At 39.8% G+C, this 25,359-nt stretch overlaps 1 protein-coding gene across 3 annotated transcripts in view; it reads right to left on the bottom strand.

Annotated features, from left to right (window-relative positions):
• Positions 1–7,160: 7,160 nt before the first annotated feature.
• LOC115765549 overlaps positions 7,161–25,359 on the bottom strand; it is an 84,098-nt gene continuing 65,899 nt past the window's right edge. For 2 of the 3 annotated variants that reach the window (XM_030709180.1, XM_030709179.1), the window contains exons 3-6: positions 12,734–12,942; positions 10,361–10,496; positions 7,939–8,204; positions 7,161–7,872 (exon numbers count right to left, since the gene is read on the bottom strand). In XM_030709180.1, coding sequence (XP_030565040.1) covers positions 7,288–7,872; positions 7,939–8,204; positions 10,361–10,496; positions 12,734–12,942 — 1,196 coding nt within the window. In that variant the 3' untranslated portion in view covers positions 7,161–7,287. The remainder of the gene's footprint in view (positions 7,873–7,938; positions 8,205–10,360; positions 10,497–12,733; positions 12,943–25,359) is intronic. The other variant, XM_030709181.1, reaches the window with a different exon arrangement.

Raw genomic sequence — 25,359 nt, 5'->3', positions numbered from 1 at the left:
ATTGAGTTGAAAACCAAACCAAATCAAATGAACCATTTCGGCCTCGGCTTTGCGGCAGATAAGCCAGGCCAAAGATTCGCCAGACGAGTATTTCGCCATCTAATGCACACGAACTGCCCAGAACACATTCACTTCAAAGTGGGCGGGGGGACGCAATAAAAAATCAAGGTAACGAAATGCGTTTTACTGCCGTTTACTGATGAAATCAGCAAAAGATAGCCGACTGAGGCAATGGCACAGCTTTTGGGCTGGCCTTTTTGCTTAGCTGAAAATCTATAGATGCCCATAAAAGTGGCAACAATAATGAGACTCACGCGCAGACAGACAAAAAATGGATACAAAGAAAGGGATACATGTAAAAAAACATCTCGATAATATGTAAATTGTGCGTTAACCTTTTTCGTTGTCATTTTGGGTATTGGCACAGTTCGAAAAGTAGGTATTTACCTTAACCAAATTAAATAGCCCCTCCATATTACATAGCAAGTTTCAAGCATTTGCCAAGCTGGACTCATAAACATACACATCTTGAGCGCATGTTCCGTTCATAGCTGAATGAGTAAACAAATACACGACCATGTTGAGAAGTTTGAAGCTTTTAATTTTGTAACTGTTGCTGAAAACAATTTAGTCACATCTTCTTCTTTCGCCAGCTCCTCGATTAGCTGTCAGTGAAAGGACTTGAGAAATCACAAGGAGCAACTGCAATTGGTCTAAGTAGTTTTTCGATATTTTTGAAGTGCAGCTCATTGACTTTTCCGCTTCAGTTGACTCTGCAGCTGCAGATACTTCAACTGCACGACTGCAACTAGGCAACCATTCTGGCCGAGCCACCTTTAAGGCCAAGCAGCGTAACACTTCAGATCACGTAGCTGCAATGACACGAATTCATTTCCATTTCTATTGCCATTGCCAAAATGCCTTTAAATGCGCCTTGGACTTCGTCTGCCTGCTGCCCAAATTGCTGTTCAGATTCTATATAATTTATAGCGCCAGCAATGCCAAATTATGTGCCAGCAATTGCAGTCCTGTCTTTTCACTGAGCCTGAAATTGGCAGGCAGCGTTTTATGGCCGTTTTTATTTTGTTACGCATTTTTATTGCAGTACGAAAATTATGATTGTATCTTCGGGTTTCCTATGCTGCCACTTGTATTGTTTTGCTTTGGCTCTGCCCAGTTTGGTAACGCTTTGTTTTTGCAGAGCATTCATGTCCATTGTTGAGACCAGGAGGGAACTAAAGCGAGTTGCGGCTTGGGCGCTTCTTTGTCGGGGCAACCAAATGCTGAAGGATATCATAAATATAATATGACAAAGCATGTATATTATATTTAAGCTCACAAGAATTTAAACGATAAAAATATATCCAAAAGATTACGACTCAAAAGAATCTGTAAGACACACAATAATCTTTAGGATACGAAAGCAACAGTCAAATGTTTTTGCAATATACAAGCGAAGCATAAACTATATCGATTATCGGAAACAAACTCTGCGCGGGAACTAGGAGCATCTACATCTAAAATTTCAAGTCTCTAGCTCTTATAGGTTCTAGGATCCTTGCGTTCATACATACGGACGGACGGACGGACGGACGGACAGACAGACGGACGGACGGACAGACAGACGGACAAGGCTAGATCGACTCGGCTATTGATGCTAATCAAGAAAATATATACTTTATGGGGTCGGAGATGCTTCCTTCTGCCTGGATTTGGATTTTGCACAAATACAATATACCCTCATATCCATTTTTAATGGGTTCAGGGTATAAAAAGATTTGGGCGCTGTTCTGTCCTGTATGCAGCCCAACAAACGCGCACGGATAAAACCAAATACATATAGACCAAAAATATATAAGCAAAGGCAATGAAATTACGTGACGGTGACAAGGACTATGACTATGACAATGGCGATGACGATGGCGATAGAACAGGAACGGGCCAGAGACCGGCGACAGGCGACAGAAAGAGCAGCAGCACGTAATTTGCCAATGGGGTGTGGCCAATGGGCAACAACAGACACTTTTTATTGCAAATCATTTCAAATGCTGCAAGTGATAACAACAACAAGCAAAGCAAAGAATAACTGAAGCAAGGCCAAAACGAGCTGCAAGCAGACATGACATTGTGTTGACTGTGCGGCACTTCTGGATTGCATGGAAATCGACGCTGCAAGGGTGCCACGCGGCATTGTCCGAGTGTTGTTTGTAGATTGTAGGAAAACAAAAAGTGCTAATGCATAAAAGAAGAGCATAAGTTGTAGGACAGAATGTGCGATAATGCTCTCAAATACAGACAGCGAATAAAACTTAATGAACCCAGAAAGGGCAAACCTTTCAACTGAATTTTTTTAACAAATGATAATGTTTTGATATAGCTATCTCTTTAAATAAAACTGACTGAGTGACTTACCGATTGATTGGTGATCACAGCCAAGGCCGTAAGAGGAGGGAAACTGTTATTTTCACCGTTGTTATCTTTTGTGATATAGGTGCATGTTAAAGCGGGATTGCGGGAACTCCACTTGCATGTGTGGAATATTCGCGAAAAACATTTGGATGAAACTTATTCTTTGCTCAAATTCATTCGATGGGTTTTCCATACATTCGTACATGCATACATTCAGACATGCATACATGCCTACACGCATACATGCATACATGTTTACTGCATAAATGTAAACATGCATACATACATGCATAAGTACATACATGCGTACGTACATACATGCATACATGTATACATGTAAATATACATACATACATGTATACATGCAAACATGCATACATGTATACATGCATACATGTACACATGCATACATGTATACATGCATACTTGCATACATACATACATGTATACATGCATACATGCATACATACATACATACATACATACATACAACATACATACATACATACATACATACATGCAGCATGCATACATACATACATACATGCATACATACACACAAAAAAAAAACACAAAAAAGCACCAAAAAAAAAAAACAAAAAAAAACACCCAAAAAAAAAACACCAAAAAAAACACAAAAAAAAACACAAAAAAAAACACCAAAAAAAAACACCAAAAAAAAAACACCAAAAAAAAACACCAAAAAAAAAAACCAAAAAAAAAAGCACCAAAAAAAAACACTACACTACTAGCCCAAGCACGAAAACTGCAGAGCCTACTAGAATTCTTGAGAATCGAGGAGGAGAGCACTTGCGTTTTATTTCAATTTGCAGCACAGCGACAATTAAGCTTTGTCTGCGTTTCGTATTAGAAACGTGCATATCCATGCATGCCTACAAAACCACACACACACGCCCACACACGCCCCCACACACACACACACATGTATTTTACCTATATTCGAAATACTATATCATTCGAAATACCTGTATTATAATTAACTTTGTTCCATATAAGCTCACAATTATGAGACTTGTATAGAATCTATACATTATTTATCTATTTATATAGAATGTATACTTTATTTGTTGCAAGTTTATATAAATAGACGGGTTATACTTACTTACAAAATCGTTTTTTAATTGATTTCAATTCAATTTGAGCTAGTTGAGGCTCACTAACAGCTGCTCACTTGGCCCATAATCAGTTGCTGTCAAGTCTTGATTGCCACTTGCGTAGCTTGAGGTCTGACGTTGAATGCACAGTTTAACTTATCATTAGGACCAATCAAAACTTTACCTGTGCGGCAATTTATGCCGTTTTATCTGTGCGAGATCAAACATAAAACTTTTAAGCTGCACACAATTGAGCTTAATATGCAAAAGTCTTGTACACACACAGACACATACATATGAAGCCCGCCGCAAAGTCGCAAAGTAAGCAGCGCATGTTTTAACTTAGACTCGAAGCTTAAGTGGCACGAAAATTACGCAGAAAAAAAAGAATGTTTATAGAACGACAGGCGAAATGTCTGTCTAATAGCAGCTTAGGCTAAACTTAAGCTCCATTTGAGACGAGGTTTTTCTTGAACGAATTTACACACACACACACACGCACACACATCCAATTGGCTTGCATTGTTGTTGTAATTAAACGACAAATCTGATTTATGTGACATTTGATAGCCAGAGCAAACGGCGCTTGACCAACGCCATGGTAAGTATTTGGCTTTTGCGAGATTTTCGGTGTCATTAGAGGGGGCGCCAGGTGGGACAGGCAGGTGTTCTGTCTGCTCATTTGTGGCAATTTGTTGTGCGCAGATTTTGTTGGCTAATAAATGTGCTGGCACCCACGCAGTTGGTCCTTATAATTTGTTTGGCTTTTGTCATCTATTTATCAAATGCGCTTATTTTTGGCAGCTTATTAGTGGCCAGGCCACTGGCTCTTAGGGATAAAGACAGCAGTTACCACAAGGTGTGGGCTAAGCTCTTGCTCAGCCAGCTGCGCTGGCTAAAGCAGGCAGAAACTCCTCCTCAAATTTATACTGGGAAAAGAAGCATATAAATAAAATCTTATAAGGCTTTAACTCAATTCTTTTGCGAGTCATCACAATTTTACAGCGAACAAGTAGTTGCGTCTCTCACCTATGCAGTGTCCTGTCGTTTGCATTGGCTCTTTTTACTGCTAAACGGTTTGGCTTGTCGTTTTTTTATTGTTGCTGGGCAGTCGTTGAGTCCTGCTGTCACGTACGCAGCGCACATTTACACGTATTTGAAATATTTTCCAAAAATTACCCAATTTTCCGTGTGTTCCCTTAAAAAGTATGTTGCTTCACAGGAACAAAAGTGGGCCTTATGGGGAGCAGGGAGTGAGGACATGCCTAATGAGCAAATTTACTTAATGCATTACAAACTTAGTTGACAAAATGGCATCGCTTGATTTTGAAACAATTATTATTTTGTTTTGTTTTATTAATAATTATCTTTCAAGATGTTTGCATTTCGTTAATAATTTGTTAGATTTTGCTCGTATCTTTCAATGAATTACGCTTAAAGATATTTACAGAGTTTCGTTTCTTGTTGCTGTAGCTTAGTTTTGTTGTTGTTAAATTCAAGTTAGATTACTTTATGGCATTGGCTTTCTTTTTTCATTTAGTATGCAGCTTTTTCTATATGTCGTATATATTCGTTCTTACGTTTTGTTTTTCATACATCTAAAGATTCGTTTTTAAATTCACAAATAATTTACACTTACAATTAGCACACATTTATGGTAATATGATTTTTTTTTTTTTGCAAATTTTTTTTTTTGATCGTATTTTGTCATTAAAATATTTTCCAGTTTAAGTTTTATAGCGATGACATTAAGTAAGTGAGACTTAAAAACAGTTTACAGTTCACAACAATGCACATTGATTTTTATGAAAGTTACACATTGATGCACTTAATGCGGCCTACGCTTAAATCTAATTGCACACACACACACACACGCACACACACTCACTCCAGGACATACACATACACATGCATACATGCTGTGCTACTTAATTAGCATTTAAATGTCTGCACATTGTTATTTTATTTATTTGAAAATTTATCTGCTTAATATTAAAATTGGCGCATTCATTTTATGTTTTGCTCTTTGTTTTTTACTTTTGACATCTTAACGCTAATTTAGTTAGCGTTTTAATTTAAGTATTTACACATAAAATGCATATATTTATGACAATTAAAACTCAAATTAAAATTCTCGCTTAACGCACATACAATTTCAATTGTTATCGGATATCAAAGTTTATATATGTGTGTTTATGTCGAAATTGTTATAATAATTATAATAGACAAAGCATTTGATATGGCGCTGCTCTCGGGCTATTTACATAAATTTATAATTGTGTTTGAATGTATTTCCACTCTCCATTAAGGCTTAATCACAATCATTTCTCTATTGTTTTCATTTTATTTTGAATTATTTTTTTTGACTTTGTAGTTGTTGCTAAATTTGTCTAACTAAACTGTTCACATTGATAGCGCTTTTTGTTTTGTTTGACAGCAAAATAACATGGAATGTTATTAGTATATTTTTTTCTTTCGTTCATCTTGTTGATTCTGAATAATAATATAAAGGTACGCTGCTGAACATACAAAAACGGACAGAGAACAGATTGAACATGGTACACTTAATTTATAAATAGTTTTCGCTCTACGGCTTTGTATATATTGTTTACATACGTACATACATACATATGTGTAATTGAATTGAGTTCTCATACATACATACACATAAAAAATTTGGCAATTTATAAATTTACGATATGTTTTTGTTAGTTTTAAGACCTTTCGACAGTCACCAGCTTTTAAATGCTACATTTGATTAGATGCATTCAAATTGTGTTTCCTTTTTTGCTTTCTTAACATTTTCTTTTCGTGTGAATATACAAATTGATCGAGTGCATTAATTATAAATAAATTACATTGAAAAACATTTAACAATATTTTTGAAAATGAATTTCTTTAGCCCAAATAAATGTATTTATATTCTTAACTATTTATTAGATCAACTGTGAATTTTTGCACTCGTGTATATTAAATTACAGTTAAATGTTTGCATTTGCTTAAAATTCCATTGAAAATTACTGTGCTCATTTAATTCATTTAGTTGTATTATTATTAATATTAGCTATAGAATGCTTAAAACTATTTTAATTTCAATACATGTGTATTTATCTTAAATATATATATATATTTTTTTGTTACGTTAAACTCGTTATTTGCCATGCCCTACATTGATTTTGTTGGATCTGTTGAGCTTTTAATTTGTTTTCATATTTTTGCAGTTTTGTTTTTTCTTTTTTTTTTTCAATTTCATTTTCTGTTTTTTTTTTTTATATGTTTAGTGCAGCGCCGCTTTATCTTATTGTGTGGAAATACTTATAAATTAATAACATACAATACACACATTAATTATTAACTATTTACAGTTTTACGAATAACTTTTTGTTTTTCATTTGAACACGCTTAACAATTTTGTTTTTTTCCCAGCTAAAAACAGGTTTGTGGCTCTACACAATGTGACGCTTATTTAAAATAGATATATATATATATACTTTTTGTTAAATTTAAATAATTTCATATGCATATAAATATGGGTTTTCTTAGACAAATTAAATTCAAGAAAGCTTTTGTTAACGACATAAATAAATTAGCAGCGTTCGTTTTTTCTCTTTTCTTTTCTTTTCTTTTCTCTTTCTTTTTGTTTTTTTTTTTTTTTTTTGGTTTTCATTTCTATTTTTTTGATTTTTATTTTCTGCGAAGCGAAGACGGAAATTCATTGGAAAAATGGGCGGGGCTGAGTGCATGGGCGGCCAGCTTAATGCAGCTACCGCGCAGTCAGCAGCATCTGTCGCCGCTGCGCGGTTGCTGCAACAGCCGCTGCTGCTGCCGCTGACGACGCGTCGCTCGCTGAGCGTCGCAGCTGGCGCAGGATCAGCTGGAGCTTTTGCTTGGCCGCGGGCAGCAACTCGAGCTGCACGCGCTTATCTTTAACTCTGACCTTATCTTTGGACGCATTACCATTAGCGAGATCAACAACAATATTTGTGACCGAACCGCGATTCAATCGGGCCCCGGCCTTGCTGTGCATGGACGCTGGCCAGGATATAATGATGCCGCCGCCGGCCAAGGTGGCGGCCGTGGCCAGCGCCAGCAACAGCAGCGCACTGGGCGCACGGGCCATTAGGAGCGAGTCCGTTTTGCTGGCTGCGTTTGATTGAATGAAAAGCGATAAGAGTTTGGTAACAAATAATTCCCGGTATGACATACCTTGCACCGGATCGGCGCGCGAGTTGCTGGCGAAGGCGCTGTCGCTTTCGCGCGACTCCAATACCGGCGCCTTCTGCGGTCGGTCGCCCTCGACAGACTCCTCGTTGCTGCGCCAGTAGAAGGTCGAAAGCGCCGCCACACACTGCAATTCAGTTGAAAGCAAACAATGAGCCATTGAACTGACCAAGAACTGGAAGAATCAACTCACCTTTAGCTTCATGTCACCGTTGCGAAAATGCTGCTGCTCCACGCGAAACTGAAGGCCCAGCACAGAGGTTTCGAGGCCCTCGCGGCCCGATACGATAGTCTCGAATTTTCGCAGCTTCTGCGGCTCGGCGGGCTCGCCGTTGACGAACCAGGACAGATTGACGGCTGGCTTGGAGCGGCCGGCGGTGCAATTGATGCGCACCCAGTCGCCAATTTGATAACGCGGACGTCCCCCAATTATTTTTGGCGGTCCCTGATCCGGCAGAGCTGCAAGAGAAGAGGCGCGACATCAAGTTGGTTAGTTGCCGCTCGTCCAGGCTAACGAAGTCAAGCTGTGCAGAATTTAATTTACGGCTAGTTGCAGGCACAGACAGGCCAGACTGGCGTAATGTCAGCCCCACCACCAGCTGCGTCTCCTGCCCGCAAACACTGCTCCAAGCGCCGAAATACCATAATAAACCAAACCCGAACCAACAACAAGAACAACAAAGTCGCCGGCGTCCAGCCGGAAATTCAATAAAAGTTCCAGCCGCTGATGCACTGACAGACTGCTGATAAAATTGCACATAAAAAAAAAAAACCAGAAGAGAAAACAAGCGAAATAAAAATAAAATTTAAATGAAGGCGAAATCCATACTTGACGCATCGCAAATGTTGATACCCTACACGGGTAGCAAAAGTTAATAGGCTGCACAACGCCTTTGTATATTTAACAGGCTTAGAGTGCTGTTATTCTAACATAGCTGATATATGTTAATTAAATGTTAACGGCTTAGCAGTTTGCCCGAAACAATTAAAGGTGTAGAAAATTGTTGTAAAGGTCTAGTTTTTCTAGTTCTAGGTCTGGTTTCGTTTCCTAGCCTTCGAATATATATTCCAATTGGTTATCTAATAAGGCCTGCCAGGACCTCAGATAGCATTCGACATAAAAAATGTGTAAAACTAATACAAAACAGTGAAGAGGGCACAGCTTCAGCCTGGTGATACTTTCTGCCAGGATGGCTGAGCTGCATGACAAAGTTCTAATACCCGCTTGAAGACTATAAATCAGTGCTGAGCAAAACTATGCGAACGGAAACGGAAATGGCTTTTTTGCCAGAGGGGGCTAACGGCATCTGTGGGCGCAGCGAGCGCTGAAAAGTGGCAGCTGGGCGCTCGGGACTCAGAGCTGTGGCATATGCGAGCAGTTGTGTTGTTGAAGCTTTTAAAAACTTTGATTGAAAGCCAAACAGGCAGCGCACAATATGGGCAACAAAAAGCCAAAACAAAGCACAACAAAAGCGCGTCCGAACAAAGACAAAGCACCAGCCCAGCACAGCCCAGCACAGCCCTGTCGAAAGTCGAAAGAGATGGCATCGAAAAGAGATGGCAAGCTGTGTACATGCCCACGCAAAAGTTTATAATTGAACAAACGAAATGTCAACGCCAGCTCAAAGCGTTCCGGCTGCATGCCTTGCTGCCACGTGTGACTCGTTGTCCGAGGCAATAAGCGTGATATCCCAACTCTGGCTGCGAGCCCGGCAAGCACTTATGTAGTATGTAGTTCCTGGCAGCCTGGCAGCCCACACTTAAAGCAACTTCCAAATGTTGTTTTGTTTGCATTTCAAGTTGGTCGCGGCGGCATCTTCAAATTGTTCTACAGCCCCCCCAGGAAATTGCTGAACAAGACAGACAGACAGTTGCAAAATTGAGTTAGATGCTGAGCTTTGGCAGGTTAACGCAGAAAGGCCGCTCAGGGGGACACAACATCGAAGTTAAGTTGAGTTTACTAAGCTTATTATAAACATGAAATCAACTGAAGCCTGTCAAATGCAGTCGAACAGTTGAGCAGCGGCAGGCAAATGAACAATTCAATTTGCCCCCAGTAAATTAACCTGCAACACGAGACAACAAAGGTTGCGAGCTGCAAATTATTGGAGATATTCAAGGTTAACTATTCTATGTAAGTTTGAATTGCTGCCCATTTGATCCGTATTCAGTTGATCAATTAAATATCAATTAGATTTGAATTAATACAACAATTTTAAGTAATAAGAACAGAGTTCTTTACACACTTCCATTCCCGAGCCACAAATCCCACATCAAGGTCACTTTCTGTGGCAAATTTTTGGAAATATACAAGGTTAACTATACTGAGTTAGCTTGAATTGCATTAATATCTCCTTCCGCATTCGGCTGATCAATTAGAAACATAATAAATACAAAAAATTCTCAATAATAGGTACACATGTTAACTAAGACTTGGACTCTGAGTTCATTACACACTTTCAATCCCAAACCACAATTCCCACATCAAGGTAACTTTCTGTGGCAAGTTGAACCGAGCCACAGCTTCATTCGCAATTTCTAATTAGAATTATAAGTTTTCGCTTGACTTTGTTGATGTCCACAGCTATTGGCAATGGCAAACTCGGTATACTTACATACAACAACCATGTCGCCGTGCTCGGTGACCGTTTGAAAGGATGGCGCCTCGCCGGATACCTCGCACCGGAAACGGCCCGCCGACTGCAGATTGACGTTGTGCAGGTTAACAATCGCGTCGCTCGAGTTGTGCAACTGCAATTAAAAATTGTTGAATGAGTAAAGCAGCAGCAGCAAAAAAAAAATAATAATATGAACAGCCAAAATGAAAACCCAGCAAGAGAAACAGGGCAAACAGAAGCGATGCTGCGAAAAGTGGCAAAAGTTGTAAGAGCAAAGGATGTCGTTGTCCGTCTTCGAGTCCGTCTCGGCCATGTCGCAGACATTGGCAGTTGGCCGTCGATGGAGCAGCCACTTTGGACGTTAATGTAACGTAATTGTTTTTGAGAAGCGGCACAAAATGCTTTTTCAATGTTTCTGCTCTTTAAGTTGTCCACATTAAGGGTCAGTCCGTGCTCGGCTGCAGAGGCCGGAACGTTAGGCAAATATTTCACTTGAACTTTAAGCCATTAAGCGGCCGGCCAGCTGCTGGCGGTTGCCAGTTTCGCAACAGGGTTTTGTTTTTTTTTTTTTGTGTTGTTTATCTGGCCAACGAAAAGTGCACTTTGTTATCTTTTATTGCGCATTTTTTTATACGTTTGTGTTCATTGTGCTCCTGCTGCTGCTGTTGTTGCCTTAACCTAATTTATAGTTTACCTAGCACACACACACACACACACACAAACAGACAAACACTCACGCACACACACTCGCACGGCCAGGTGAAGCTCACGTCTGGGCAGCCAACAGTTTTCAACTGCAATAAAACAAAACGAAAGCCAAACAGAACCCAACTACGAAACCAAACTAAAAAGTTGTTAGCCCGGCCACGTCAGTCACTTGAATCGATTATGCTAAAACAATATCCGCCGCATGGAGCTGGATATAACCATTAGCATTGGCTGCCCGCCAAACGTATCCCTTTGCTATCTCCATTTGCAACATGTTTCGCCTTTTATCTGCGGCCCAACATCAAAGCTGAGAAGACCGCCAGCAAACACGTGTGTTGGTGTGTGTGTGCCCCTCCGGCTGTTATAATGCGCATTATAGACACGTTCGGCCACGCCCAGCCCCAACAGCGAAAAGCGCAACTTGAACAATTTATTGCACTCCAAGTCAGGAACTGAACAGGATGCGTGGGAGTAGCAGGACATGCATGCCAAGCAGTTTCACTTTTTCGGGCAGACGATTAGTGCTTGGTTCGTTCTAGCCAAGCTCCACTGTACGGGTTTATGACTCTTTGTGTGTCTGCCGTGCTCACGTGCTTATCTCGAACTCAGCGAGGCGCTGGAAGTGGGAGGCCCCTCTCCAACGAGTGTGTATGCCACTATGCGTACTATTTTTGGTAATGGGTGTGCGAGTGGCAAGGGGTTGGATAACCGGGGCCTCACCTGTAACGTGCAGCGCATTTTACGTACAAAAGTTTTAGTGGCAAAAATAATGGAGCAATGGCATTTAAGTGCCCCACTTTTATTGTTCCTGTCAGTCTATTCTGCGATCATAGTTCGATTTGGGCGACTTTGCACAAGTTTTGGGCGTGGCTTGGCCTCTTTATACCAGGCTATCATTTAGTGCGTGGTAAATTTAACTTTCAAACTATTTAAAACACAACAACAGCTGCTAGTTTAGGGCTGAGGTCAGTGCCTGGAATTGTACGGCAGGCCGAACACACAAGCTTTCTGTGGCAACTGCTCTCGACTCGACGCCAAGCTGGTGCATTGTCTGCTCGTGTTGCGCTCTCTCGTCCTAGTGATAAACAGCTCTTCTGCTGCAGTTCATTTTAAGTACACGGCCGGGCCGGGCCAGACCCATAAGACACCAGGTTCTGGGGCGGCAGACCGTGACGAGGGCTGGGCTTAGTGAATTCTATTGTCTGGCTGCGCCGCAAAGCATGCAACGTTGTTTAATGTTTGGTTTCAAAGCTATGGCGCTCAACGTGTGCATCGCTTCTTGTTTTTATACCCTTGCAGAGGGTATTATAATTTTCCCGTGAACTGTGTAGCGCATAAAAGGAGACATATCCAACCGACCACATAAAGACTATATATTCTTGAGCAGTATCAACAGCCGTGGCCATCTGTCCGTCTCTCCGTCAGTCTGTTTCTATGGGAAATAGTCTCTCAGTTTTAAGGCTTTCATTTTGAAGCTTTGCAGAAGTCCCCCTTTCTGTTGCACGCAGTACTTACGACGGAACCAGCTTGATCGGACCACACGGAATAAGCACTATGAGCATTATGAAAAGGTTGGGTCTGCAAGGATATTAAATCTTCGGCTTGCCGAGAGTAGCCCTCCCGTTTGTTTACTCATTTTTGGGTTCTGGCAGGCATACTCACATCGACAGCAACACCTGGCAAACGGAACGTTTGCGCCGGCGGATTATCCCTGGGCACATAGCGATAGAACTCATTGCCATCCTTGTACCATTTGACCGAATAGAGCGCCTCGCCGTCCAGATCGTATAGGCACTCCAGCTGTGCTGTGGCGCCCTTAATCACGTAGTTCGGTATGCGCACCTCGACCAGACGCAGTCCGTCTGTGAAATCTGTAATACAACAACAAAAATGAACAATATTAAATTGGTTCGTATGTATATCCATTTACGGGGCTTTCACGCTTGCGTATGCTTTAATTTTTAATGTGAACCGCTCATGATTGATTTATGTTTAAGCAAATTGCCCGGCCGAGTGCGTGAACGGACCTGTTGTTATTGTAATGTTAATTAATTATAAAAGTTTGTTTGTGGGCCAGCATAAATGTCAACCCGTTGGCCAAATGAGTGATTGCCTGGCCCTTATATAGGCTGCGTTCCCTCTCGGTCTTCCTCGCTGCGTTTATAATGCCGCAAAATTTATGTATTTTTAATATAATTTATAATAACATTTTATCATCGAGTCGGGGACATTTTATTTATTTTCCCCTCTGCTATTTTTATTTTTTTTAATTTACAAAAGTGCACAGCGCTCAGCAGCCACTCGGCCATAATACTTATGTAAGCATGATATATAATGTGCCAGATATATATAATGGCATATACTATATATACTCGATTAATAAGTCAACGTGATGACACAAATGGACGCCATGTGGATTGGGCACGGTTAACTGTAGCTCGATTGAGTGCCCTGATTTATGTGCCCTATTTGGCTGAGCATTTAACTTGTAGTCTAGTGTTTGTAGCACTTGAATGCGCCACTCTCCACTTAAGTCAACTCAACTAAACTAGACTCGACTCCATTCCACTACACTCAGCTCAGCTCGTCTCGTGTTACGTTTTATGGCAAACTTGTTTATTGTCAATATTGACAATGATACACACACATTTAGAGATAAACTGCCACCCACTTGGCACATGCGGATCTTTGTGCGTGTCTTATATTATTAAAGTCCCCAAGGCACATATACAACAGCAACAATAATGCGGACTGACTGCTCACTCTGCTGCCTCTAAGGATGTTGAAGGACCTTCGGTTGCCGCCGCCGCTTCTGCTTCTTCAACTGGAGGCAGCAACCAATCGTTGCACATTACAAGTGTAATAAAATGTGAAAGGATATTATTGTATGAGCACAGTAGATGCATCTCCAAGCAGAAGACCCTTCAACAGTCTAGCAAAGAGCAGCCCAATGGACTGCGAAAGTGTATCCAGGCAACAAAAACAAAAAAAAAAAAAGAAGACTTATAAAATGCACTGTCACATTCCTTAAGAGTTGTACAGCCGCAAAAGTCAAGCAGAATAAAAAAAAAATACCTTGCACAACAGAAAGCTAAAGTAATTACATTAATTAAAGGATTAAATAAATGCAGTTTATGAAAACAACAAAAATTAAAACAAAGGCTAAACTATTATGAAACAAGTTAGAGGTTCTAATGGGGAGCACCCGACTAGGGGATACCCTGAACCCTCTTCTTCCAACATCAAATGCATATATATATATTCTATTAGTTTGGTGACTCTAGCTCTTATTATTTATTACTTGGAAACGGAGCAAGTTATCGATTATCGGAAACAAGCTCGATATGCGCAGGAACTAGGAGAATCTGCATCTAAAATTTCCCTAGCTCTTATAGGTTCTGAGATCATTGCGTTCATTAATACGGACGGACAGACAGACGGACATGGCTAGATCGACTCGGCTATTGATGCTGATCAAGAATATATATACTTTATGGGGTCGGAGATGCTTCCTTCTGCCTGTTACATACATTTGGATTTTGCACAAATACAATATACCCTTATACCCATTTTTAATGGGTTCAGGGTATAAAAATGTATGCCAACACTTAAAAGCCTTTTAAGGGCAGGTCAACTGTATATTAAATCTTTTTTAATATACCTTTATCCTTCCAACATTGTGCTCTTTCGGCAGCAATATTGTATGTAATATATTTTTTGTTACATTTTTCTTTTATTTAATTAAAAATGCCAGCATTTTTCACAACTTCATGTGCATAGATTCTTTTAGAGATACATTTTTAAAATATTTGTGCATGCTTTTGTTGTTTAAATGTTACAAAATATCTGAAAATTGCCAGAACTTGACGTCCCTAAATGTGTACACAGGTAATTGGAAAATTGCATCGAAGGCGTTGATCTGGCAGCTGATAAAAGTGCATTGAAAACCACAAAAACAACCACACTCAGCAAAAGGCAGCAGCAACAAGCTGCAACAACTTTGGACCAAGATGCATCAAGCGCAAGTGGAACACATGCTCGAGCATGAGAGCAGCTCAAGGAGCAAGCCGCAGCAAGGATACGCACATACTTGCATATAAACTAAGTGGAAGTATTTTACTTTAGACAGTCAAGCACATTATATCCTTCAAGACAATAGTTAAAGTTAACACATTCGCTTTTCAAACAGCTTTCGACCGACTTCTACTCTTCAAAGACCTGGATCAATATTTACTTTTGTTCATTTATTTAGAGAAAAGCTGTAATAATAAGTTATATATATGCCTAAATTGGCGCGAATTACACAAACAATTCAAGACTATTCACTTGACCCGGGCAAGGCCTGGTTATTTCCTGCAGTCTACTTAGTTCAAGGAGTAGGAAAATTTTGTATTTACTTTAAGTCGTTGCCTCTTTCAGTGCGTTACCGATTTTATGTTAAAACTATAATACCCTTATAAAAAGTTAAGCAACTGCAGTCTGTTTGCATGCGTATGTGGAATGTACTCTATATGCAGCATGCTATATATATATATAAAGATATGGAAAGTTTGAGTGTGTTTGCTCTGAAAGTGAATTTGGGTTGCATGGCTCGCTGAAATGCCTGCAATGGCAGCTTTTGACTTTTGGCACTGGTGCAAAGAAAAAAAGAACAGAAGAATAAGAAAACGAGAAGAAAAGCAATGAAAACAATGAAAATGTGAAAGGAAAACCAACTCTCCACTCATTAATTCTGCTTAAGAGTCAGCACCAGCTCGATGCCGATGCCGATGCCAATGCCGATGCTGGGGCTGGGGCTGGGGCTGGTGCTAAAGCTGGGGCAAAGTAAGCGCAACTAAAGTTTTGCCTGGTAATTTAAGTAACTTTGTCATTTGGGCACACGCACACACACATGCACACATGCACTACAACGGGAATGTCAACACACAAAGAGCAACACAATGCGAACTTTGGGCTGAGCGTGGGCGGCATGGGCGGCATGGGCGTGGCGGCATTAATATGCTCATGCTGCGACCTCGTCCAAGTGAAAAATCAATTTTTCCCCCTTAGCCACCTTTTCCAATGCCACATGCCTTGGCGCTTTCTTATAGCCTCATCGAGTGACAAGTTTTGTCGGTTCGCAAAAGTTTTTGCGCCATTCTTATACTTCATTGGGGTTAAGTGATTAAATTTGCACAAAAAAATAAAAGGAAAACTGTCAGCCGAGGGCAGCTGCAAAAAAAAAAAAAAACTTCAACACATGTGACACTCGGCTCGACTGCCGCATAATTGTTGCCGAGTCGAAAAACCTAAACTTTGTTGCATGCATTTTGGGGCAACGAAATTTGATTATGTTGATTATGATGACAAAGTTCCGGTTGGCAGTCAAAGAGGGGAGTCGGGTACGGTGCTGACATGGCCGGCAAATGATTTGCCGGCAACTTTGAATGGCAATTTACCCTTTTCGACAGCTCCAAGGAATTCCCAAAACTGTTGACGGCGAGGGGTTGCGGGATTGCGGGCCACCACCGGGGGCTGCTTGTTTAAGCTATCAGTCGATAAGCATGCGAAGGGCCCATTGAAGCGGGCAATGCCAATGGAAATGGCAACAGGACCGGGCACACTTCTAATGTCGGTCACTTTTGGTCTTTGGCCCAAGTTAGCATCGTCTTCTCGTTTTTTTTTTTGTAGTTGTTGTTGTTGGTCTCTTTTTTCTGGTGTTGTTGTGGGGCTGTTGTCCTCGGGGCAGTTTCAGCTTAATATCCGTTGCCATTGTTGTTGCTGTTGCTGCTGTTGCTGGTTTATTAGTAGTTCGTGCAGGATAGAGGCAGGATGTCAGGATGCCAGCACGCCGGGATGCCTGCCTGGCATGTCTGCTGGGACTGCGTCGAGCTGCCGCTGCCACATAAAAGCAGAAGCTGTTTGCTTATGTAAATGTCTGCATATGAGCCTCGCACCACATCCTGTGACCCACGTTCCATGTCCTGCCCACAGCCAGCAGCCAAGAGCCAAACAATGCCTTTCATGTTGTGCGTGTGTGTGCGTTGTGTGTGTGTGTGTGTGGCTGTGGCCATCGCCCGAGGTAGCAATATTTGTTTTCTTGCTTTCATCATTTGCATATAATGGAGCTGTAAAAGTTCATAAGATGTCCATGCAAAGCACTGCCGGGTCGGATCCTGTTGCCTGCATCGCATGCAACGCTCTCGATTGACGCCAGGAATTTAATAAGCCAAACTATGCATGCGATTTGATTTTGTAAAAATCTACAATACAATTTAAATTGATTTTCTAAATCCGAAACTAAGATCCGACAACAGGAGCTGCGCTCAAATCATTGGCCACAAAAAAAAAATGCACAACTCTTATGCGTTTACAAACACAGCTGAAGGCAAAATGAAAAAATATTTGACTATTACGAGAACTCGGGGATTCTCTTCCATTTGCAGCAAAATGAGAAAATATGCCGGACTTTTTGCGCTTTACATTCGCCGCACCTCGCCACGACTGGGATTGGGATTGGGCATGGGATTTGCACTGTGACCCTCTGGTCCCAGCGTGACTTTAATGCGCGCTGTACAGGGGCGGCCGCAGGGCGGGGCAGGCGCAACAATTACTCCAGCGCTCCCCAGGGCAACATAAAAACCAAAAAAAAAATGGAAAAACTGTATGGAAAATGAAAGGAAAACAAAAAACATCCGCATGCAGCTTTAAGTACTGACCGCCGGGCATGCTAGACTCCCCCCGGAGCCCTCGCTCACCACGCCTCGCACTCAACAGTTCAACTAGACGTTAAACTAGGCAATACTGTAGTTTTCGGTCTGCTTTCCTGTTTTCCCCTAGGTGTGTTTTCTCGGCTGGGCTTGCGTTAAAAATTGCATCGCATTAATAATTAATTGTTTCGACGGTTCGTCAGCGAAGACAATTGTTGGCCTAATTAGTTTGGGCTATCAAATAATTGTAAAAGGCCCGCGCCGAAGGGAATTGGGCATGAAATATGAAATGTCAGCAGACAGCGCTCGTTAGCTTTCAAAAGGCACAGTTATCCCTAAATATAAAGCTGTTTGTCCCGATTGACTGATTGGTGATTAACACAGCACACTAAGAGCTGGGTAGCTGAAGTTTTAATTGTAGTTACCTAAATCTAAAGTTTTGTCCGATTCGCATCAAACTTATTTGCAAAGCTCTACAGTAGAACTTAATGAATATGTGTTTTAGCGAAACGTCCGATTAGCGATAAACGAGTGTAGAAAAGTTGTTTGCTTTCCATCCAATCGGCTTCAAAATCATTTTTAACGATCTTTGTCAAAATTCATCTAATGGGTGTTTCGCAGTTTTTGAAAATCCATACCTCTTTGTTGGAAATGGGCGTTGATCAAATGGGAAATTATAATCTATGTCTATATACTATTTTTGAGGGTACAATTTTCACATGAATTTCGACCAAAAATCGGGTTGCCAGATTTGGATGCCAAATTGTTCTAGGCGCCAAGCCATTAACAAAAAGACAAACCTTTTGAAAATCGGATAAGATTTGACCGAGTTATGGAGATGGGAAATTATGATCTATGTCCATATACTATTTTTGAGGGTACAATTTTCACATGAATTTCGACCAAAAATCGGGTTGCCAGATTTGGATGCCAAATTGTTCTAGCCGCCAAACCATATACAAAAAGACAAGCCTTTTGAAAATCGGATAAGATTTGACCGAGTTATGGAGATGGAAAATTATGATCTATGTCCATATACTATTTTTGAGGGTACAATTTTCACATGAATTTCGACCAAAAATCGGGTTGCCAGATTTGGATGCCAAATTGTTCTAGGCGCCAAGCCATTAACAAAAAGACAAACCTTTTGAAAATCGGATAAGATTTGACCGAGTTATGGAGGTGGGAAATTATGATCTATGTCTATATACTATTTTCGAGGGTACAATTTTCACATGAATTTCGACCAAAAATCGGGTTGCCAGATTTGGATGCCAAATTGTTCTAGCCGCCAAACCATTAACTAAAAGGCAAACCTTTTGAAAATCGGAGCATTTTTGACCGAGTTATGGAGGTGGGAAATTATGATCTATGTCCATATACTATTTTTGAGGGTACAATTTTCACATGAATTTCGACCAAAAATCGGGTTGCCAGATTTGGATGCCAAATTGTTCTAGCCGCCAAACCATTAACAAAAAGACAAACCTTTTGAAAATCGGAGGATTTTTGACCGAGTTATAGGGGTGGGAAATTATGATCTATGTCTATATACCATTTTCGAGGGTACAATTTTCACATGAATTTCGACCAAAAATCGGGTTGCCAGATTTGGATGCCAAATTGTTCTAGGTGCCAAGCCATTAACAAAAAGACAAACCTTTTGAAAATCGGAGGATTTTTGACCGAGTTATGGAGGTGGGAAATTATGATCTATGTCTATATACTATTTTCGAGGGTACAATTTTCACATGAATTTCGACCAAAAATCGGGTTGCCAGATTTTGATGCCAAATTGTTCTAGGTGCCAAACCATTAACAAAAAGACAAACCTTTTGAAAATCGGATAAGATTTGACCGAGTTATGGAGGTGGGAAATTATGATCTATGTCCATATACTATTTTTGAGGGTACAATTTCACATGAATTTCGACCAAAAATCGGGTTGCCAGATTTGGATGCCAAATTGTTCTAGGCGCCAAACCATTAACAAAAAGACAAACCTTTTGAAAATCGGATAAGATTTGACCGAGTAATGGAGATGGGAAATTATGATCTATGTCCATATACTATTTTTGAGGGTACAATTTTCACATGAATTTCGACCAAAAATCGGGTTGCCAGATTTGGATGCCAAATTGTTCTAGCCGCCAAACCATTAACAAAAAGGCAAACCTTTTGAAAATCGGATAAGATTTGACCGAGTTATGGAGGTGGGAAATTATGATCTATGTCTATATACTATTTTCGAGGGTACAATTTTCACATGAATTTCGACCAAAAATCGGGTTGCCAGATTTGGATGCCAAATTGTTCTAGGCGCCAAACCATTAACAAAAAGACAAACCTTTTGAAAATCGGATAAGATTTGACCGAGTTATGGAGATGGGAAATTATGATCTATGTCCATATACTATTTTTGAGGGTACAATTTTCACATGAATTTCGACCAAAAATCGGGTTGCCAGATTTGGATGCCAAATTGTTTTAGGCGCCAAACCATTAACAAAAAGACAAACCTTTTGAAAATCGGAGGATTTTTGACCGAGTTATAGGGGTGGGAAATTATGATCTATGTCTATATACTATTTTCGAGGGTACAATTTACACATGAATTTCGACCAAAAATCGGGTTGCCAGATTTGGATGCCAAATTGTTCTAGCCGCCAAACCATTAACAAAAAGACAAACCTTTTGAAAATCGGATAAGATTTGACCGAGTTATCGAGGTGGGAAATTATAATCTATGTCTATATACTATTTTTGAGGGTACAATTTTCACATGAATTTCGACCAAAAATCGGGTTGCCAGATTTGGATGCCAAATTGTTCTAGGCGCCAAACCATTAACAAAAAGACAAACCTTTTGAAAATCGGATAAGATTTGACCGAGTTATGGAGATGGGAAATTATGATCTATGTCCATATACTATTTTTGAGGGTACAATTTTCACATGAATTTCGACCAAAAATCGGGTTGCCAGATTTGGATGCCAAATTGTTCTAGCCGCCAAACCATTAACTAAAAGGCAAACCTTTTGAAAATCGGAGCATTTTTGACCGAGTTATGGAGGTGGGAAATTATGATCTATGTCCATATACTATTTTTGAGGGTACAATTTTCACATGAATTTCGACCAAAAATCGGGTTGCCAGATTTGGATGCCAAATTGTTCTAGCCGCCAAACCATTAACAAAAAGACAAACCTTTTGAAAATCGGAGGATTTTTGACCGAGTTATAGGGGTGGGAAATTATGATCTATGTCTATATACCATTTTCGAGGGTACAATTTTCACATGAATTTCGACCAAAAATCGGGTTGCCAGATTTGGATGCCAAATTGTTCTAGGTGCCAAGCCATTAACAAAAAGACAAACCTTTTGAAAATCGGAGGATTTTTGACCGAGTTATGGAGGTGGGAAATTATGATCTATGTCTATATACTATTTTCGAGGGTACAATTTTCACATGAATTTCGACCAAAAATCGGGTTGCCAGATTTTGATGCCAAATTGTTCGAGGTGCCAAGCCATTAACAAAAAGACAAACCTTTTGAAAATCGGATAAGATTTGACCGAGTTATGGAGGTGGGAAATTATGATCTATGTCTATATACTATTTTCGAGGGTACAATTTTCACATGAATTTCGACCAAAAATCGGGTTGCCAGATTTGGATGCCAAATTGTTCTAGGCGCCAAACCATTAACAAAAAGACAAACCTTTTGAAAATCGGATAAGATTTGACCGAGTTATGGAGATGGGAAATTATGATCTATGTCCATATACTATTTTTGAGGGTACAATTTTCACATGAATTTCGACCAAAAATCGGGTTGCCAGATTTGGATGCCAAATTGTTTTAGGCGCCAAACCATTAACAAAAAGACAAACCTTTTGAAAATCGGAGGATTTTTGACCGAGTTATAGGGGTGGGAAATTATGATCTATGTCTATATACTATTTTCGAGGGTACAATTTTCACATGAATTTCGACCAAAAATCGGGTTGCCAGATTTGGATGCCAAATTGTTCTAGGCGCCAAACCATTAACAAAAAGACAAACCTTTTGAAAATCGGATAAGATTTGACCGAGTTATGGAGATGGGAAATTATGATCTATGTCCATATACTATTTTTGAGGGTACAATTTTCACATGAATTTCGACCAAAAATCGGGTTGCCAGATTTGGATGCCAAATTGTTCTAGCCGCCAAACCATTAACTAAAAGGCAAACCTTTTGAAAATCGGAGCATTTTTGACCGAGTTATGGAGGTGGGAAATTATGATCTATGTCCATATACTATTTTTGAGGGTACAATTTTCACATGAATTTCGACCAAAAATCGGGTTGCCAGATTTGGATGCCAAATTGTTCTAGCCGCCAAACCATTAACAAAAAGACAAACCTTTTGAAAATCGGAGGATTTTTGACCGAGTTATAGGGGTGGGAAATTATGATCTATGTCTATATACCATTTTCGAGGGTACAATTTTCACATGAATTTCGACCAAAAATCGGGTTGCCAGATTTGGATGCCAAATTGTTCTAGGTGCCAAGCCATTAACAAAAAGACAAACCTTTTGAAAATCGGAGGATTTTTGACCGAGTTATGGAGGTGGGAAATTATGATCTATGTCTATATACTATTTTCGAGGGTACAATTTTCACATGAATTTCGACCAAAAATCGGGTTGCCAGATTTTGATGCCAAATTGTTCGAGGTGCCAAGCCATTAACAAAAAGACAAACCTTTTGAAAATCGGATAAGATTTGACCGAGTTATGGAGGTGGGAAATTATGATCTATGTCCATATACTATTTTTGAGGGTACAATTTTCACATGAATTTCGACCAAAAATCGGGTTGCCAGATTTGGATGCCAAATTGTTCTAGCCGCCAAACCATTAACAAAAAGACAAACCTTTTGAAAATCGGAGGATTTTTGACCGAGTTATAGGGGTGGGAAATTATGATCTATGTCTATATACCATTTTCGAGGGTACAATTTTCACATGAATTTCGACCAAAAATCGGGTTGCCAGATTTGGATGCCAAATTGTTCTAGGTGCCAAGCCATTAACAAAAAGACAAACCTTTTGAAAATCGGATAAGATTTGACCGAGTAATGGAGATGGGAAATTATGATCTATGTCCATATACTATTTTTGAGGGTACAATTTTCACATGAATTTCGACCAAAAATCGGGTTGCCAGATTTGGATGCCAAATTGTTCTAGCCGCCAAACCATTAACAAAAAGGCAAACCTTTTGAAAATCGGATAAGATTTGACCGAGTTATGGAGATGGGAAATTATGATCTATGTCCATATACTATTTTTGAGGGTACAATTTTCACATGAATTTCGACCAAAAATCGGGTTGCCAGATTTGGATGCCAAATTGTTCTAGCCGCCAAACCATTAACAAAAAGACAAACCTTTTGAAAATCGGAGGATTTTTGACCGAGTTATAGGGGTGGGAAATTATGATCTATGTCTATATACCATTTTCGAGGGTACAATTTTCACATGAATTTCGACCAAAAATCGGGTTGCCAGATTTGGATGCCAAATTGTTCTAGGTGCCAAGCCATTAACAAAAAGACAAACCTTTTGAAAATCGGAGGATTTTTGACCGAGTTATGGAGGTGGGAAATTATGATCTATGTCTATATACTATTTTCGAGGGTACAATTTTCACATGAATTTCGACCAAAAATCGGGTTGCCAGATTTTGATGCCAAATTGTTCTAGGTGCCAAGCCATTAACAAAAAGACAAACCTTTTGAAAATCGGATAAGATTTGACCGAGTTATGGAGGTGGGAAATTATGATCTATGTCCATATACTATTTTTGAGGGTACAATTTTCACATGAATTTCGACCAAAAATCGGGTTGCCAGATTTGGATGCCAAATTGTTCTAGGCGCCAAGCCATTAACAAAAAGACAAACCGTTTGAAAATCGGATAAGATTTGACCGAGTAATGGAGATGGGAAATTATGATCTATGTCCATATACTATTTTTGAGGGTACAATTTTCACATGAATTTCGACCAAAAATCGGGTTGCCAGATTTGGATGCCAAATTGTTCTAGCCGCCAAACCATTAACAAAAAGGCAAACCTTTTGAAAATCGGATAAGATTTGACCGAGTTATGGAGATGGGAAATTATGATCTATGTCCATATACTATTTTTGAGGGTACAATTTTCACATGAATTTCGACCAAAAATCGGGTTGCCAGATTTGGATGAAAAATTGTTCTAGGCGCCAAACCATTAACAAAAAGACAAACCTTTTGAAAATCGGATAAGATTTGACCGAGTTATGGAGATGGGAAATTATGATCTATGTCTATATACTATTTTTGAGGGTACGATTTTCACATGAATTTCGACCAAAAATCGGGTTGCCAGATTTTGATGCCAAATTGTTCTAGGCGCCAAACCATTAACAAAAAGACAAACCTTTTGAAAATCGGATAAGATTTGACCGAGTTATGGAGGTGGGAAATTATGATCTATGTCTATATACTATTTTCGAGGGTACAATTTTCACATGAATTTCGACCAAAAATCGGGTTGCCAGATTTTGATGCCAAATTGTTCTAGGCGCCAAACCATTAACAAAAAGACAAACCTTTTGAAAATCGGATAAGATTTGACCGAGTTATGGAGATGGGAAATTATGATCTATGTCCATAAACTATTTTTGAGGGTACAATTTTCACATGAATTTCGACCAAAAATCGGGTTGCCAGATTTGGATGCCAAATTGTTCTAGGCGCCAAACCATTAACAAAAAGACAAACCTTTTGAAAATCGGATAAGATTTGACCGAGTTATGGAGGTGGGAAATTATGATCTATGTCTATATACTATTTTCGAGGGTACAATTTTCACATGAATTTCGACCAAAAATCGGGTTGCCAGATTTTGATGCCAAATTGTTCTAGGCGCCAAACCATTAACAAAAAGACAAACCTTTTGAAAATCGGATGAGATTTGACCGAGATATAGGAATGGGAAATTTCTAGTTGAGTCTTTATAGGATAATAACTCTTAGCCCCGATACATATGTTAAGCTCACGAAAGCTGTTTTTAGCAGCTTTAACGAAACTTGCTCGATCAGATTGTGAAGCTTTTAGAGCTATTTTTTCAGTTTTGGTTTTCTTTACTTCATTTACGGATAAGGCAAAAGTTCAGTCCGAAAGCGCACTTAAAGCCCTTGTTCTCTTGTTCTCCAATCCTTGCTGTATTAACAAAGCCTTTTTTCCCCAAAAGTTTTTGAAGCTTTTATAATTAACAAAATGTAAAATACTACCTCTTTCTTTATATAATTGTAGTCCACTTTAAGTTATCTACAATATTTGGATGGGTCCCGTTGGCGTTGTGTTACATTGTTGTTGCTGTCAAAACAGTTTTCGCAGCACCTTAATTAATTTTTGCCCACTCTTTGGGCCAAACATTTGCGGTACACATGCATTTCAATGGAGCTCATGCTGCCCATATATCGTTTCGTGTGTATTGTATTGTATTGTGTTTATCGTTAAACCATGATTTACGCTCATTATTTGCCTTACTCCCACGCA

The sequence above is a fragment of the Drosophila novamexicana genome, unplaced genomic scaffold, assembly GCF_003285875.2.
Source record: "Drosophila novamexicana strain 15010-1031.04,08,12 unplaced genomic scaffold, DnovRS2.1 tig00000974-arrow-arrow-pilon, whole genome shotgun sequence".
Classification (NCBI taxonomy): domain Eukaryota; kingdom Metazoa; phylum Arthropoda; class Insecta; order Diptera; family Drosophilidae; genus Drosophila; species Drosophila novamexicana.
This window is presented reverse-complemented; position numbering and strand designations above follow the sequence as displayed.